This window comes from Aristolochia californica, unplaced genomic scaffold, assembly GCF_029961685.1.
Source record: "Aristolochia californica isolate CCGP_79_NKW_82.1479 unplaced genomic scaffold, dmAriCali1.0.hap1 SCAF_3, whole genome shotgun sequence".
In the NCBI taxonomy this organism is placed as follows: Eukaryota; Viridiplantae; Streptophyta; class Magnoliopsida; order Piperales; family Aristolochiaceae; genus Aristolochia; species Aristolochia californica.
This window is the reverse complement of record NW_027181992.1, coordinates 45,108,210-45,125,661: the sequence shown is the minus strand read 5'-3', so window position 1 is coordinate 45,125,661 and position 17,452 is coordinate 45,108,210. Positions and strand designations below refer to the sequence as shown.

At 36.4% G+C, this 17,452-nt stretch overlaps 2 protein-coding genes across 4 annotated transcripts; both read left to right on the top strand.

Annotated features, from left to right (window-relative positions):
• The first annotated feature begins 4,248 nt into the window (after positions 1-4,248).
• On the top strand, positions 4,249-9,544 carry LOC137960479 (uncharacterized). Of its 2 annotated transcripts, XM_068808114.1 has the most exons (4): positions 4,249-5,835; positions 6,525-7,254; positions 7,342-7,500; positions 8,915-9,544. In XM_068808114.1, the coding sequence occupies exons 1-4, from the start codon at positions 4,738-4,740 to the stop codon at positions 9,184-9,186; spliced, it is 2,259 nt and encodes a 752-aa protein (XP_068664215.1). In that variant the 5' UTR covers positions 4,249-4,737; the 3' UTR covers positions 9,187-9,544. The 2 variants fall into 2 exon arrangements, with proteins under 2 accessions (XP_068664215.1, XP_068664214.1); XM_068808113.1 differs by having other exon boundaries at positions 6,525-7,500.
• Positions 9,545-14,068: 4,524 nt separating this feature from the next.
• On the top strand, positions 14,069-16,979 carry LOC137960176 (uncharacterized). 2 transcript variants are annotated; one of them, XM_068807691.1, is made up of 7 exons: positions 14,069-14,210; positions 14,303-14,492; positions 14,576-14,787; positions 15,242-15,470; positions 15,608-15,693; positions 15,817-15,908; positions 16,383-16,979. In XM_068807691.1, exons 2-7 carry the CDS (start codon positions 14,373-14,375, stop codon positions 16,625-16,627), a joined length of 984 nt encoding a protein of 327 aa, XP_068663792.1. In that variant the 5' UTR covers positions 14,069-14,210; positions 14,303-14,372; the 3' UTR covers positions 16,628-16,979. The 2 variants fall into 2 exon arrangements, with proteins under 2 accessions (XP_068663792.1, XP_068663791.1); XM_068807690.1 differs by having other exon boundaries at positions 14,069-14,492.
• The last annotated feature ends 473 nt before the right edge of the window (positions 16,980-17,452 follow it).

Genomic DNA, 17,452 nt, shown 5'->3' with positions numbered 1-17,452 from the left:
AATTATTTACCATTGATAATTTAATTCATAATCATGTAAAAAATTATGTTATTTAATTAAAAAATAGATAAAATTTGTATTTGTGTTATCGAATAAAAATTATTTTATAATTTAGAGTGGCCAATAATTACAACTAACACGTAAAAAAAATAAAAAATTCATTGCACTTTCTATATGATACACTAACACAAAAAATTACACCTTGGAATTCACATTCACTTTCTCTTTCCTTGAGTAAGTGATTTAGTTTCCAAGTGCACTAACCACCCCCCCAAAATTAGATGACATTGTTATAAGAATTTAAAATTATTACAAAAATTGCACTTGCCCAAAGGGGAAAGAGAATTAAATTATGGTGCTCAAAGGGAAAGGGGAAAGAGAGTTAAACCCTTCCATTGGAGATGGGAAGGGAGAAGTCGATGTTGCCTGTTGCTCCTCTTCCTCCAATAACATGAATGATTCTCTTTTTTTTAAAAAAAGAAGAAGTTTCAATTCCCTTTTTTAATCTCTTTTTTTGTCTTTTTTCCATATGCTCTATTCCTATGATTCTTTGTCTTTTCCTCTCCCTCCCTAGTTTCTTCTTACCATTCATGTCTTTTCCTCTCTCTTCTCTATTGCTCACAAACAAAATTTGAGACGATTTTTCTTCGACAAATGTACAATCTTTTTTAAATCTCTCATTTTTCTTCGATTTCATTTTGCTTCATTCCCATCTTTATTTTGTACTTTTGTTCTTCTCGTCCTACAATCTATTTCAATTTTTTTCTCTCCTTTAGAATAGCTATTGCTCTTTAGAGAAGGAACAAAACAGACCTTCCGCCCAGTTAAGGCTTTGCGACTGAAGTGGTAGAATAGATTATATTTTTTCATATATTTAGATTTGTGTATAATTTTTATCCTCATATCTAGATTTGCTCTTGTTCAATGAGTCTAATTTTTATGACAAAGTAAATGGTGTATTACAACCTTTGAAAAATTGCACCATCATTTTATGTCCAATATTTTGCTCTATAATATGTGCTTTTGTTTTTCCCATGACCTTGTTTCTGCTTTTTCTTTCTCTGGTTGCCCTCTCATTCGATGTTTAGCTATTTGGTTTGTGTCTGGGACTTGCACAATCTACTTTAACTTTTCTTGTAGTTAGTAAGCTATCATAAATTTTTAACTTTTAATTTTAATTTTTGCTATCAAATGATTTTTCTTGGTGTGTATATTGATTTTTTTTATGGAAAGATTGAGTTCAATAGCTGTGTGGATTTTCTTACAATAAATGTGTCAAATTAAAGATCTTGAAATGGTTGCATCCATAAAGTTCTTAAGGACTCTTATTAAGATGAAGGTGCACTAATCCTAAAAATTTGAATTAGACAAAGATTGTTTTATCATTCATTTTGAACTCTTTCTCTACAAAACAAATATTTGTTTACACACAACCATTGATTGGTGTCAGAGTAGTTCCGTCCACTCTTGTAGGCGGTAGTTTTTCGCACCTAACGGAACGGTCTGTTGGGTTGTATTGGCTAACTGCTATCATGGTATCAGAGCTGGACACGCCACGTCCTACGTTTGAATCCCGTGAGAGGCGGTCAAGAATGGGCGGGGTGGGTGCCAGAGTGGTTCCGTCCACTCTTGTAGGTAGTAGTTTTCTGCACATAACAGATCGGTCTGTTGGGTTGTATTGGCTAGCCGCTGTCAATTGGCTCTCTTGTAGACTGGTATAAATTTTTACATGTTTGCTCATAGTGCTGCTCGATTTTTAAAAGAGAGGTTGTTTGATCCTTGCGATGCTTTCAGGTATAATTTATAAATTGTTGACTAAAAGTGTCTATTATGTGTTGACTTCTCTTTTGGAGTTGGGGTGTTGTTACGTTCTTAATCTTAATATATGTTAAAAAAAAATGGTTGATACAGTGACGTGTATAAAGGAAACATGAATTTGAAAAATACAAATGTGAAGTTGAAAGAATCAATTCTCTAGGTAAAGTGTCCTAGATATGATAAGTTGTTGCTTATAGACTGCTTTTAAATTTTGTATGCGATCTTTTGCCACTAAAGACCAAATAAAAAGTATTATTTTTTTATATATGCATGTTCATTAGATCTTTAAGTCCAAAATGATAATAGCGGTCAAAGTGACTTTGAGTTGTGGTGGATCGAATTCGCCAAAATCAGTCTTACTATTTTTTCTTGGACTTCTTTTTAGTCTAGCTGGTTTTTCAAATTGTAAAAAAAAAAAAAATCAGATTTTCATGAATAGTAGTTGTTAAATATTCATGTGTGTGTAATTAGTTATGATCTTGTGCAACTCCAAAAAATAGAAAACAAAGAATTTTCTCCTTGTTTTAGTATACCTTTAACACCATTGGTAGATTTACAAATTCCCACATCATGTTCTTCTAATAGCTATAGGTTCATTGTACCTGAAAGACATCCATTGCACGTAGGTTGGTTTAATATATAGAAAAGGAAGCACAATATCCAACAAAGAAAATATAAAATCTAAGTGATGTCAACCAAGAGAAGAATAAGAGTACCATAACCACCCTAATTCCATTTGTATGACCAACGCTCTTGAGGATCGATTGAGGCAACACTGCAAAAAATTAGTAAATATTGACATATAATGAACATCACAAAGTACTAACAACAAAGAAAAATCATGATTTCATATACACAACAAACTATTACAACATCGCATTAAAGAGGCCAAAACAAAAAAATTCAAGAAAACTAAGTACATTGTTCTTTGATTTTGAAATTAATCGATTGTACTAAATTTCATTCCTAATACTTGGAAATCATTTTTTTGTCGTTCAACTTGTGTTTTGGTTATCAATCTTTCTAATTAGATTCTGAATTGGGTATTTTGTAACAATTTTCAAAAGCATTGATTCCCGACTTTTAATCTCATTGTTCACATACTTTGATATCATCTTTGAGATTAAATTTTTGAGCTACTATTCTTATGGTCCAATCACTTATGTTTTGGTGTATTCAATTTATTATCATAATTATAAATTCAGCCTAATTAGAGGCATTTGTTTGTTGCACCTATAAAGCAAATGATTATTGTATTGTAAATCCAATCCATAAGCTTGTATGAGTTAATAGAAAACAAAAAAAAAGTGTGCTCTAGGTGGGTGTATCTAGTTGGTAACCATAAGTCTCAAGTGTGAGCAAGTTTTGTAAGTCTGCCCGTAGAGGTCTTTTACAATATATGCCATTTGCTAGCTGAACATTGCGAATTTACTCTAAGGATAAAATATGTTGTGAATGGATTAACAAATCCAAGATAGCATTATAAATCATTATAAATTTTAGTGTTATTGTATTCACTTGATTTGATCGTTAATCACTAGATTTGTCGGCCATCATTAGTGTTGATAAAACTATCCATTGTCTCCCCACCCCCGACTTAACAAAATATTATTTTTAAATGTATTTTATATTTTATATTATCATATTATATATGAGAGTCATTTATATATTTTAAATATAAAAACAGTTAAAATCATAAACTAATACACATTAAACAAAACTAACAAATATTCTATGTAATAATTAAATTTTTACAAATACCCTTATGTAAGTGAAAAATATCTCTTTTAAAATATAGATGTATTTCTTAAAATAATAAAGAGAAACTTTGTAACCTCTAAAGGTTTTATAGGGTGAAGCCCGTGGCCATCCCAGATATATATGTGGATTTGCGGTTTTCTTGCTCACCCCATCCCTACCCCAGGGCAGATGGGGTGAATGGTTAACCCATCAAGTCCAAATTGGATCAGGGTACCCTTATTATTAGGTTTATTTATAATTGTATAGGACATAATTATTAAAAATAAATTAATAAAATACCCTTATTTGGACTTAAGTTTTAAAATAAAAAAAGTAAAAATTAAAAAAAAAAAAAGAAGGTAAATTACTTAAGTGCTCCTTTGCACCTTAGTTTTATATAAAATAAAATTAACACATCATAAAACCAATTTAAATGCTAGATTATGGGTCCACTAATTTGAAGGATTAGGGCAGAAGACATTAGGGCCTTGGGCTGGTACGTGCGGCATCCAACTGGCTAAATAAACACATAATATGGATGCATTTCCATAAATAGACATCGGCGGCAGCTCCCCCACGGCGGAGAGAGAATGATTTTTCCAACAATTCAAGGCGAGAATGGGTAATTTCGTTGTTATAGTTCGATAAAACCTTCTAAAAACATGGGTCTCAATAACGGGATCACTCGAGGTTGAGTGTGCGCGTCTCCGCCCCTCGCTTCCTTGCAGGTACGAAGCCTGAAACCCTCTTTTCTCTCTCTTCGGTCTCTCAGTTGAAACCGTTGAGTTCGTAGGGAACCCCTGACGGTCCGTTTTTTTAGATTCGGTGACCTGAAGTTTTATTTTTTGTTCATATATTCGTCCCCAAATTTGTCTGGAAGGAAACAAATCTCCATCTATGTGAATTCATTGATGGATACTAATTGACCATTTGTATCGAATAATGTTACGAATACTTTCGGAATTGCAGCTGGAAACAGGTTTTCTCCATTGAGGATATTGAGATTCCAGAAGAGCAAGTTAATTGCGATATAAATTAGGGCTGTTTTGGTAAAGATTTTTAATTAGATCGGATAACAAATGAATGAAATGACAGATAATTGATTCATTTGCACGAAATTTTGGCTTTAAAAAGCATCCGGCTTACAGAAGTTGTTGGTGTTCTTGGTCTTGTGGAGTGATGACGAGAAGGGGGAAATTCGTTGGGCGAAACAGATGTAGGAAAACTCGAATTCGGTCAAAAGAAAATGATTCAGATGGTTCTGACGAAGACTATGTGGTGGACGATGAAGAGTCTGACGGTTCACAAGGATCGAGCGACTCTTATTCATTAGTTGCATCGGATGCGTCAGAGGAAAGCTTCGATTTTAAGGGTGAAACCAGTTGCAGCTCTAAGGAACGTCCGAAGCTTGTGAAATCCAAATCAAGACGAAGGACTTCTGTTTGGAGTAAACCGGGGGTAAGAAGGTCAATCAAAAGAAAGAGGCCTTCTCCGGTTTTAGATGATGAGGAAGAAGATTATGATACTGATGACGATGAATTTGTTCCTGATGGGGATGATTTACTTGATGAAGATGAACAAAGTGGGTCCTACTGGAAGAAGAACCGGACCCAGAATCGTGCCGTGAGGAAAAAAGAGGCAGTTAAGAGCCAAAGAAGAAAGAGGAAAGCAAAAGTAGCAAAAAAGGTGACTAAGAGTAAAGGGAGATCAGCTTTGTATAGAGTTGTGAGCTCAGATGATGACTTCCTTGTTGAAGAAACTGCTGAGCCTAAGAGAGGGAAGAAGAAGACTAAGCGGCGAAAGAAGACAGTTGTTCCACGTTCAGATTCTGATCATGAAGATTCCGAGTCTTCTGACTTTGAATATACGATCTCAGAGGAAGAGAGAGAATTCATAAGAGAAGCTCAGAAAAGTGTTAATCTAACTACTTGCTTGAGAAACTCATCTGTGTCAACGAGGCTCCAAGTTGATGGGCTTTCAAATTGGCAGCAAATAAGAAGTCCTGAAAGAAAGGGTAAAGAGAAGGTTGTGGAGCCACAGGTTGATGGGAAGCAAGTATGTGGAATTTGCTTGTCGGAAGAGCGGATTGGGATTGTTCGTGGGACCCTAAATTGCTGCTTTCATTACTTCTGCTTCACTTGCATAATGGAGTGGTCTAAGGTGGAATCTCGTTGTCCACTATGTAAACAGCGATTTGTGACCATCAGCAAGGAAGCAAGGTCAGACATAGGGATTAGTTTGAGGAAGTCAGTGATAAAGGTCCCAAGACGTGATCAGGTACCTCTTCTAACTATGGTTTATATTCATACAAGATCAGATGTTTTATTGTTTCTCCATTACAAGGACTTTTTATGTTGCTTACCCATATTTGTGAGGAAATGTTGATTTTGTCCCTTCTACATTCTGGTGCATGTTGAAGAGATTTACAATAGTATGTAGGAAAGTAGACTAACTTGAACCAAATAATGTTTCCAAGATGTGTTCATTATAACTGTTGTTGGATTTTTTGAAAAATAAACTTACTTGATCATGTCTTCATGAACTGTATTATTCAATTAGGTAAAAATCTAATCATGCCTTTCTTATATTAAGAATTACCTTTGTTTTTTGAGTTTTTTGGCTATAGTGATTCAGGTATCATCCCTGAAATGTAACTGAACGAATCTAACCCTAATCACCTGGTACAATTGTAAGACATAATGTGATTAATCGGGTATTGTAACAGTAGGGAATTGCAAAACTATAGCTACACTTACTACTTATTCTGCAACTCTGATGATAACAGAATGCGTTCTGGTCATAGATATAAATGGAACCACTTACTCTGCTTTTAAAGCTGAGTGTTGACTCTATATGGTTACAGCTGTTTAAATAATATATGCGTGATGATATTTGATAAGTTTTTCTTCAGATCAGAGAGTTTTATGAGATTGCTTCTTTTTAACCTGGATAAATGTCCTTTGCAGGTTTATAGACCTTCTGAAGAAGAAATTATGACGTATCTTAATCCATACGAAAATGTTCTTTGCATTGAATGCCAGCAAGGTGGAGATGATGAACTTATGTTACTTTGTGATATCTGTGATTCCTCAGCACATACCTTTTGTGTTGGTCTTGGGAGAGAAGTACCTGAAGGGAATTGGTATTGTGAAGCTTGCAAGTCTTCTCGGTTTGAGTCAAATACTTCTCTAGCTTCTGATCCTATTCCTGATCAAGCCATGTGCAATAGTGGTTTGCACAATGAACCCATGGTTAGGGGAATTGGTATTGAAGGTTTAGATTTGAATCTGCCATACAATGCAAACGCCCTGGACCAACCAGAAGAGTGTAATGAAAATGATGCCCTTTCTTCATCTAGAAACCTTGTTAGGGAAGCTCTTGAAGCTGCACGTCATGTAGCTGGTGCATCAACTGTCTCAGGGAGACGGAGGTTGCGGTTTCGAATACACAATTTGCTTTCATCTAACAGGCTGATGCAAAATGCTGAAACACAAAATGGCAGTTTAGAAGATAGTCAACTCAAACATGGTACTGAACGTGCAAGAACAGCGGATGATGGTGCTCCAAATTGTGCAACCCTTGATAATGGCACCCACTTTAGATCATCAAGCTTGGAAGAAAACTTCTCCTGTATTACTGGAAACAGTGATCCGTTTTGTGCAGGAATAAGCTATCTGGGAAGAGAAGAAAATCATGGTGCTACTATCACCTCTTCTAATGGACCTAGTAGTGAAATTCTGCATACTGAAACTGAAATTGTGGGTTCATTTTATGATATGTCAGGACATGAGCACATCAGGCCCATGACTAGGCTTAATGACGATATTCTTGCATCTGAACATAGTAGAAGATGCAGTGGGGGTATGGATGAAGATGCAAAGCAACAAGTGAGGACCATGGTGAAAAGGCATTTGACACTTCTGTCAAGAGATACTCTCTTAGGTATGACTGTTCTATGATTGTGAACTTCATTGGCATCTGCAGGGAGACTTCAATAAGAACGTAAAAATCACCTGTCCTGTCTCTGTTCTTCTCTGGGACAGAGTTAGCAAACAGAGATAGGAATCAAAAAGGACAAATGACCAGAGGTAAAGTAAAGGAACTATACAAACTTCTTGAATACCCCTGTGGAATGTTATGGGGTAATGTCTAAGGTACTAATTTGTAAGAAGATGATAAAAGAAGAGCATAAAATATACTTGTATATCCTAATACACACTATGGAATAATTTTTTGCCAAGTATAAAGTGTAGCTGCAAATAGCAAGAGTTCTTACAAAAGTAAACCACTCTTTTTTGTGCCAATCAATTGTCTTTTCAACAAAAAGTCCCTCTTTTTCTCTTACTGCATTTGCAAAGCCTTAAAAGTTTTTGCATTCCTGTCATGTCTCTCCTCGAAAGTCTGTTGTGTTTTTTATGTTCTCTTAGTCTAGAATGTTTTGTCTCTTGCTTGAATATATTTTAAGGAAGTGCATTTGATATTTCCAGAAATTGTTTATTACCTTCCAGAAAAGGAAAAGCTTTCTATGTATTTTTAAACTTATGGAGTTTCAAAAGCTTTTCCTGAAATGTGTAACAAAAATTAGGTTTCAGTTTCAATTTCAGGAGAAACAACTTGCTGCCCTAGAAAAAAGTTCCATTATAGGTAAATTGAATGCATGTTTCATAAAGGCTGTGTGATGTGGCAAAAAAAAAAAAAAAAAAAAAGGAAAAGGCACTCGAGTGTTTGTGACCTAGATTTTCAGGTAATTTGGTGGCTTGAGCCTTTGGCTAGGAGGGTGGAAGAGTTCATAGTGTGAAGTATTTGGTTCAAGCCTCACCAGTGTGTCGGATTGAACATTCACAAAATACAAAAGATTGCTGGTTATTCACTAATTTCTATTCATTTGGTAAAACATGGATGTCTATTTGTGAGTGGAAACGTTGATGGGATTTCAAGTCATGCTGTAGTATGGAGTCAAATCAGATGAGGAGTGTTTTCTCCTCAGCCAGTGGGCAATTGATCTGGAAAACATGGATATCCTGTTTGTGAGTAGAAAACTCGATGGGATTTCATGTCTCACTCAAACAGATTGAACGATTCACACAGGCCTCAAGTGAGGTGTAATGCGTGACAGATTCTAACAGTAGCAAATACTCCTCGTCTGATCTGAGCTCCTGAAGTGCACCAATGGACTTAACATGGATCACGATCAACAAAGTCTTATAGGCATATTGATGATATTTTTGTTCTTGAATGGCTATTAATGATATCTATAAACCTACTGTGGATCATCCATTTTTTCATATTTGTAGTGTTATTTGCTTAAGGAGGAGGGACTAACTCCTAATCTTCTTCACTGGTATTTGCAATGCAGAATCTGCGACTTTCAAGGAGATTGCTCGATATTCCACCCACTCCATTTTAGCAGCATGTGGTATTGAGCACAACGAGAATATGGTTGTCCATGTCAATCCACCAAATAGTTGTTTTCACCCTGTGGAGGAGGGTGATCGAATGAAGAATTTAACCATAGGGTGCTGTTCATATTGCTTTGACAACTTCGTGAAGGATGTGGTTCTCAGGCTCACGAAGATGAAGCTTCAAGAATCCAGTGAGCGTGAAGAAGCACGATGGCAGAAAGGATAGTTTCAGATGCATCAGCTTCTGATTCATTTTTTCCCCACCAAATTGTTCGACATTGATGGACTGATAAATTACATGGTACAAGAGAAAAGGAGTAGGTGGAGTGGAAGCATACTTTGATATGGAGAAGCACTTGTAAAGTGTATACGCAGAGGGAACATTTTTTATTGCGGAAGCAATGTATTCAACAGATTGGAGCCAACAGAGAAGTATTCTAAAAGAGCAATGGGAAGTTGGAAACACAGTTATTATTTTGATCATATGGAATTTAGGACAGTTATTTAGTTCCTTCTCAAAACAGAGGTAGAAATGGTTTTGAGCAAAACCAGCAACAACAGTGAAAAGCTGCACTTTACATCTATTCATGATTACCATTTTGTATAGTTTAAGATTATTTAAATATATTCAATATGGATTTAGGCAAAAGCAACTATGTTCTCTGAACTCAAATTCTAAAGACTCGCCATACCACAACATTTTAAAAGATACTTACAATGGCAACTGAGATCATTTGGTCCTGTTAGTGTAATCGGAGGATAAGTGAAAGTAAAAGTGATTATCTAAAAATATTTGTTAAAAAATAATTTCACATGGATTCGTGGATACAAAGATCTTGAGTTTATTTGTTGGGAAAAAAGTTTCTTAAGTAACTAGTTATTTTGGGATAGGCCTCCGACCCAATTTAACAATGCTAGTGAGCGTACCCGAAGGAAAGTGAAAGTGAATGATCAATGTAAAACGTCCTGTTCTCACTCGACCTTGCCCCTCCATCTTCGACTTCTTTCACTTGACCTTCTCTCTTGGCACTTTCTGCTTCCCCTTTCTCATCTCTCTCTCTTTGCTAGAACCTTGTCTCGCCTTCTCTACTGGAACCTCATCTCAGCCCTCTTTTCTTCCCCTCTCTCGCCTCTTGATCTTTATCGGAACCTCATCTCTCGCCTCTCGCTCTTTGATTCCCCCTCTCTCGCCTCCTCCTCAATATTTATTTATTTATTTTTATAAGATAACATAGATAACATGAATTTTTATTTATAAATTATAAAAATAAACATATTTTTATTTATTTATTTATTTGTAATTATATTATTAATTTATACTATATTAAAATCTATCTTGTGTTATTAATAAAATATTTATTTACTATATTCATTACTTTTATTACAATATTAAATTAGTGATTTAAGAGTGATAATTAAAATATTACTAAAATAAGCATTTGATAAAATATTTTTGTTTAATTATTATATTTTTATAATTAATTAAACTAATGATTTTAAAATTTTCAGAATTATATTATTATTTATTATGTTATTAATAAAATAATATATATAATATATTTGTTACAGTTATTATTATATTAAATTAGTGATTTAAGAATGATCATTAAAATATTATTTAAGTAAGAATTTGATCAAGTATCTAGACATTATAAAAGTATATATTTTTGTTTAAATATTTTATTTTTTATAATTAATTAGTGAACCAATTAATTTTAACTCATAATTATTATATTAATTTAGACTAAACACCATTCTATCTTAATTTATTAATAAAATATATTAATTAATTAATTATTATATTTATACATTTTAATATTATATTAAAATGCTTATTATAAAAGTAGCCACGTTTGTTTAATCTATTTAATTGTATTATCTTCCGGTATTAGCCATTAACTTTGACGAAGTCAAAAGGATTTACCCAAGTGTACTAACGCTGCCTCTTTACTTTCGCCGGACGCCTCTTTATGCCTCTTTACTTTCGCCGGTTAATTACAGTTCAGAACTTTCAACCAGGACGAGGTCACAGGAGCGAAAAATCCTGAAGAACACCTAAGCCTCCCGCCTACTTTGAGCGCGCAAACGACGAAAAAAGATTTCTGAGTTCCGACTTTCGACGCGTTTACTTTCAGAAAGGAGAGTTCTATAGCTGACAGCCTGACGCATGACGGAAGTCCCTTAAATGAGCCATTCCGTAAGAGTTGAATAGAGAAGTGAAATTCTGAAATCTAGACTGGATTCAAAGAGTTTTGCGTATCACGGCTCTCCAAGAACCAAAGAGAGTGGAGAAGAGAGCTAGGTCATCCCCCTTTCCTCTCCAAGTAGTCGATCTAAAAAGGTGAGTTCATATTCAAAAATGTTCATTTTATATCTTGATACAACAAGCCTAACTTTTGAAGAGATAAGATCATTTAAAAACTACAATCCACACATTAGTATACCACGTTTGTCTAGCAAATATTTGATGAATATGAGAAGAATGACCTTTTTTCTGAGAAAAATTCCATCAATTCCACTTTATGTTTCAGTTTATAGGTCTTTGTTTTAAACTTTGTGATATCTTTTTTCATGGGTAGGATGTAGAAATGATTAATTCTTTTTCTAAACACATCTCCTCATTTTCTCTATCTCTATCTCTTTCCCTCTCCTCTCCGCTATTATAGGAAGATTAGCATATCGAGTTTGATTAGTAAAAAATATAACTCAATCAATGTGGTTCATAAAATATGTAATTGTTGAATTTACAATCCCTTTTCCAATATTCCGAACAAGAGAAGAGAAAAAGAAAAAGAAGAAAAGGGGAAGAAAGTTCTTGGGTTGAGAGAAGAAGAAGATAAGAAAGGTGTGTGCCAAGCAAAGAGAGGTATTTACTTAAGAAAGAATTGTAGAACTTGATTAATTCCGAATTACAACACTTATATAGAGGAAGTTAAGTCTCCTAATTATATTTTAATTATAACTCTCTAAAAAGATAACACAATCTACTAGAGGTTTAATATAACTTGAACTCTAACTTTTCTTCAATCATGTGGATATAAGAGAGGAGGTTGGCTCATGGTCTTATCTTTGTGGGTCCTACATGATCTTTCAATTTATATTGATAAGATTATCGACTTGTGGTATATTTGTGAGTCCCATTTGATTTTCAAGTCTTGTAAGCCTCTTATCTCTTAACTCGTGCTAGCTTGGGTGAAAAATCTTCTTGGCATCCCACGTCCTCATAGTGGGTTCCACCAGCTCGTGAACCATGGTGGGTCCCACATTGTAATAGTAATGTATCATCTACTTAAAATATCAAAACTTCATACTATTTCAAAATTCTGAAACTACATATTTGAAGAAACTCCAAAAATTAAAGTGTTAGGCAGACAAATTATACATACATGGTATGACCTAATTGGATATTTAAGAAACTACTTATAAATAATCGCCCTGGTTATCGTAGTTGCTTATGCCCCAATTTTACAATAGTTCTTTACTAAGTGGTGAAGTAAACAAGATACACTTATTCTAAAAGAGCATTAATAGGGAAATAAATAATTTTAAGGGGCCACATGCCTTGAATATTTGAGTGTCTATTTCTATTTAAAAATTTATTGTTAGCATTTCTATTTCAATCTAGGTTTTAAGATATTAAAAAATAGATAGGCACCCCTAATGCATATTTTTAGGTATTCTTCATCCCCTCTAGTGATAATTTAACATCTGACTTGACACTATAGTATTAGTTGTAAATAAATCATAGCAAAAATTGATCTTGGTCTTACAAGATGAAAAATTGGGGAAGAGCAAAAATACAACTGACTAGGCTAAATTTGCTTGTTTAGTTCCTTACATTGACCAGCAAATATGAGTCAACTGATTTGATTTCAATAAGTGAAGCTGCACCTTTCCATAGCGGTACACTCGCACTTTAAAAACCAAGAGAGGAAAAAAAAGTATTCCTTTGATACCCACATTTCACCTGCATTGATAATGTACTTAGTGAAGTAACCTTATCTTCAAGCACACATGCTTGACGTGGATTTGTAATGACTAAAATGCCCCTTCACCAAATCTCGCACGTATACTATCTGTCACTTGTCAGAAAGTCGGCGCCACCCTTCCGCATCCCCAAACGAAAGATCGTCCGGCGGCGAGCTATGTAGCACGTGATGTTCTCCTTTGACAACACGTGCCCCGTATAATAATTCGCTTTCTGTTACGCCTCGGATGACCCGCCGCTTTTCTCACACGTGCCTCGAACTCCGGCCACCGAAACGGAAAGGCGATACGATACGCGATGTCTGTAACTTCAGTTTTGTTCCGTTTCTCTTTGTCGGGTAAGAGAAAACAGAGCGGCAGAAACCGCGGAGGACGGGTACCGGACATGTGAAATGCGGAAATGACGGACGAGTCCGGTTTGTTTTGGGCGACACGTAGAGGCTGACGTGGCAACAAGTAGTGTCTGTTTCGTCTTTTTCATCTCCTGGGCCGTGATTCGTGAACCCACCCTATCTAGTCTTCGCTGTTCCATCGTGGCAAACGGACGAAGCCATCAAAACTTCCCAGGCCACGTAGGATCGATTGGTAGAAACTTGGTGGCGGAGCCCACCTCATTTATGAGATATTTTAACAGTCGAATCTCCATTTCTTAACCCAAATTAGAGGGAAAATTAGCTTGGAATTTGAAAAATAGTTGAAATTTACAATTGTACCCCTAAACCAGCGGCATAGATAGACGAATCTCGACCGTTCGAAGAGGGATCACTCCAGGGGAGTGGAACAAGGGTCATTTTTTAGAAAGGATAAGGGTAGTAAAGGAAATGGACGTTTGAGAAAAGGGTTTTTGATCGTTTTGTTCTTCCCGAGCAGGAGGAGGGGCCCGGTCCGGGTCGGACGTTTGGAGATGGAATGACGAGACCGCCCCTGGATTAACTTCTGGGGCTCGTTTAGGAATTTCAAAATGATGGGGGTTTTCACCGGGTTGGACGTCTCGGCCGATTCAAAAGATGGAGGGGTAGTTTGGTAATTTAGTTATAGACCTAGCTAGTGAGCCTTTTTCTGCGCCTATTAAAACAAAGCCCTCTTCCGGCGACCCCTCCACTGCCTCGTTTCGAAAAACAGAGAAACCAAGACCACTACAGTCCTCTTCTTCGCCCCCTCCGTTTCAAGATCCGCGTTCGTTAATCCTTCTTTCTCCATCATAATCAACGCCCTGAATCCGCGCCCTGTCCTTTGCTCCGAATCGCCCGGTGAAATCTTTGGGTATTTTCGTTTATTTACGTCCGAAATCTCTAGCCAATGATTGGATTTCACCGAAACCGTGTCGAGAGGTTTTACAGTCCGCCGCCGCTTAGGCGATTGCAGGAGCAGAATCTTGAGGATAAGCGAAAATCTTCTGCTTCTTGCGAGGCCGAAAGAGTGGAAATGGACCACTCGCAGACGTCACTGGCCGTCTGTCCAGCACAACCCCGACCGCAGTCTAGTAATTTGGATAGTTTTCTTCAATCGACGACTCCAATTGTGCCAGCCCAGTATTTCTCTAAGGTATCGGACGTTTCTTTTTTTTAAGTTGAATTTTTATTTTCTTAATTATTGTTTCTTTATGGTGTTTATATTGGTGTGCATAGACGACTGTTAAAGGATGGAGAACTGCCGAGTCCGAATGCCATCCGTTCTTCACTTTGGGGGACCTCTGGGAGTCCTACAAAGAATGGAGCGCTTACGGGGCTGGAGTACCACTGGTCTTGAACGGTGGTGATACCGTTGTTCAATATTACGTGCCTTACTTGTCGGCTATGCAATTATATGTGGATCCATCCATTGCTGCTTTGACGTTGAGGTAGCCTTCAATGTGAAGGAACGATTTTTATTAATTTATCTAATTTCTTGTCTTCGTGGTTCCTCCTCTGAGGATGTAGTTGCTGCTTGGATATAAATCGATGCAAAAACTATTGGTTGGTGGAAGTACAGTTTTTTATTGACTAATAAATTTAGAGGAATGCTGTTAATCTTATTTTCTTCTTCTTCTTTTTTTGTGTTCTTGTTAATTTTCTGTCGTTGACTTCCCAATGTCAGTTGAGCTGGCATCTGAAGCTAGTTAAACAGGACTTAACAAGCCCTTCACATTGTTTCAAATTCTACGAGGTTGAAGCTTCATCTTATTTCTTCCTTTGACTGGTCAAAATTTGCTTTCTTATGTAGATCTTTGATTGTTTAATTATGTTATTGCTTGCAGGTGAAAAGGATGACCTTATATACTTGTGTGTTTCTTATGGTTTTTTGAATGGTTGCAGGCACTTAGGAGATGAAAGTGATGCTGAATCACCCAGGGATTCATCCAGTGATTGTGATTCAGACCCAGACAAGCATTTGAAACATATTGGGGAGGAGCAAAATCATATGGAGTCCAATGTCCAAAGACTGACAAGATTTTCCTTAAGTGATAATGGTGAAATGAGCAGCTTAGATTTTGAATACCTAGAAAATGATTCGCCATACAGTAGAGAGCCCTTAGCTGATAAGGCAAGCTCTTATTCTTGATTTATTTGAATCTCTTTTATCGTTTGCATTTTTCTGGGCCAGTTGTCCAATATGTGTTTATGCTTTGTTTGGTGGACATGTTATTCATTCAACTGTCTCTTTCAACATTTGTTTCACAGATTTCTCTGCTGGCATCTAAACACCACAAGCTGAAAACATTAAGGAGCTGTGATCTCCTGCCATCAAGCTGGTTGTCTGTTGCCTGGTACGAGTTATTTGGAATTGTAACCAGTAATATAGTAAGATGGGTTTTGCAATGATACATATCTATTTTCTATTTTTTCTATTTTGATGGCTATCCACTAACACTCGCATTGAAACCGTTCAGGTACCCCATATATAGAATACCTACAGGTCCAACTCTCAAAGACTTGGATGCCTGTTTCCTCACTTACCACAATCTTTCAACACCTGTTAAAAGTACTCTCTCTCTCTCTCTCTCTCTCTCTCTCTCTCTCTCTCTCTCTCTATAGACCAAAGACAAATGGGTTGGGATTTGCTGGATAAAAAAAGATGATGTCTCTGAAACAGAGGGCTGTGAATTCAAGTAACTGAATCAGTATATATGGGATTATAGACCAAGACAAATGGGTTGGGATTTGCTGAAACAAAAAAAGATGGTGTCTCTGAAACAGAGGGCTGTGAATTGGACCCCTGAATGGACCAATAAGACCCATTGACGTGGGGTGTTGAGTTGCTCTCATTCAAGGAATGAATTGACAATCCTCTGTTTTTAGAGGCACTGGTATTTGGGGTTTAGGGTTTTAACCTCAATTCCCAGTCCTAGATAAATTGGGCCATATTTGCTTCTAGTTTATAATAGACGTTCTTATGGAATTTCTAAAGCTTTCAAATTTTATTTAGCTAACAGTGTAAAACTATATTTCTAATCAGGTGGGACCACCAGGCAGCCACACTCACCATCCACACACTACCAGACAGACAGGTCTCCCAAGTTGTCGCTTCCCATCTTTGGATTGGCATCTTATAAATTTAAAGGCTCCGTTTGGACCCCATATGGAGCTTCTGAGCGTCAAAGAATTGATGTTTTATTACGAGCAGCCGAAAACTGGCTGCAGTTTCTTCAAGTTGATCACCCGGACTACCGTTTCTTCACTCGCAACTCATATCGGAGATGAAAGGCTGAAGTTGCAAGACCAGGATATGGGAGAATGGTTATCCATGAGAAATACACCTATTGGAATTCGTTCAGAATGTCTTGAAATCCTCTCGTGTTGCAGGTTCAGGGGTTATAAATGGGGAAGATAGATAGTTTGGAATTGTAGTATATTGTCTTTGTGATTCATTCTGCTAAATTGTTCTTTTTAAAAAAAAAATTAGAGAAAAATCATGTTATAGTCGCCTCGAATGGTCTAGAAACTCTACTAAAATTTGTTTCGATTAGAGCTCATCGCTGCTTGTTAACACATGAACGAGATTGGCACAAAAATATGCTCAGAAGCAACATTAATGCTCTAGAACTACAATAATGACTTCATACAGCTTTTCTCTTGTGCCGATAAATTTAAGTTGAAGTCCATGAGTGAACATTACTATTTGTTTGAGACATTATCAATCTTTGATCAAATAGTGGTGGCATAAATACATGAGCTGCTATTCCTGATTTGCAAATTGCCACCAGCCTTTTTGCTCTCATAGATTACTTCCAAAACATTCAGATTTTACTATTTCCCATAGCTAGAAATCCTTTTTTGGGGAGAATTGGCCTCAATCCAACGTTTAATGCTTGGGCAAAAGGACAACCATCCTGAAGCTGCTCAAGATTATATCCTTCCCAATCTGCAGGTGGAGTATCTCAAATTTTGGGTTCATCACTGAACCCATATGCAGGAAATACGTCTCCATTAGCAGGTTTTGCAATGTCTTCCAGCAAATAGTTCAGGTAATGAAGTCTACTGACCCTTTGGCATGCGGCTCTCAAAAGACAAATGATCTTTTTAGGC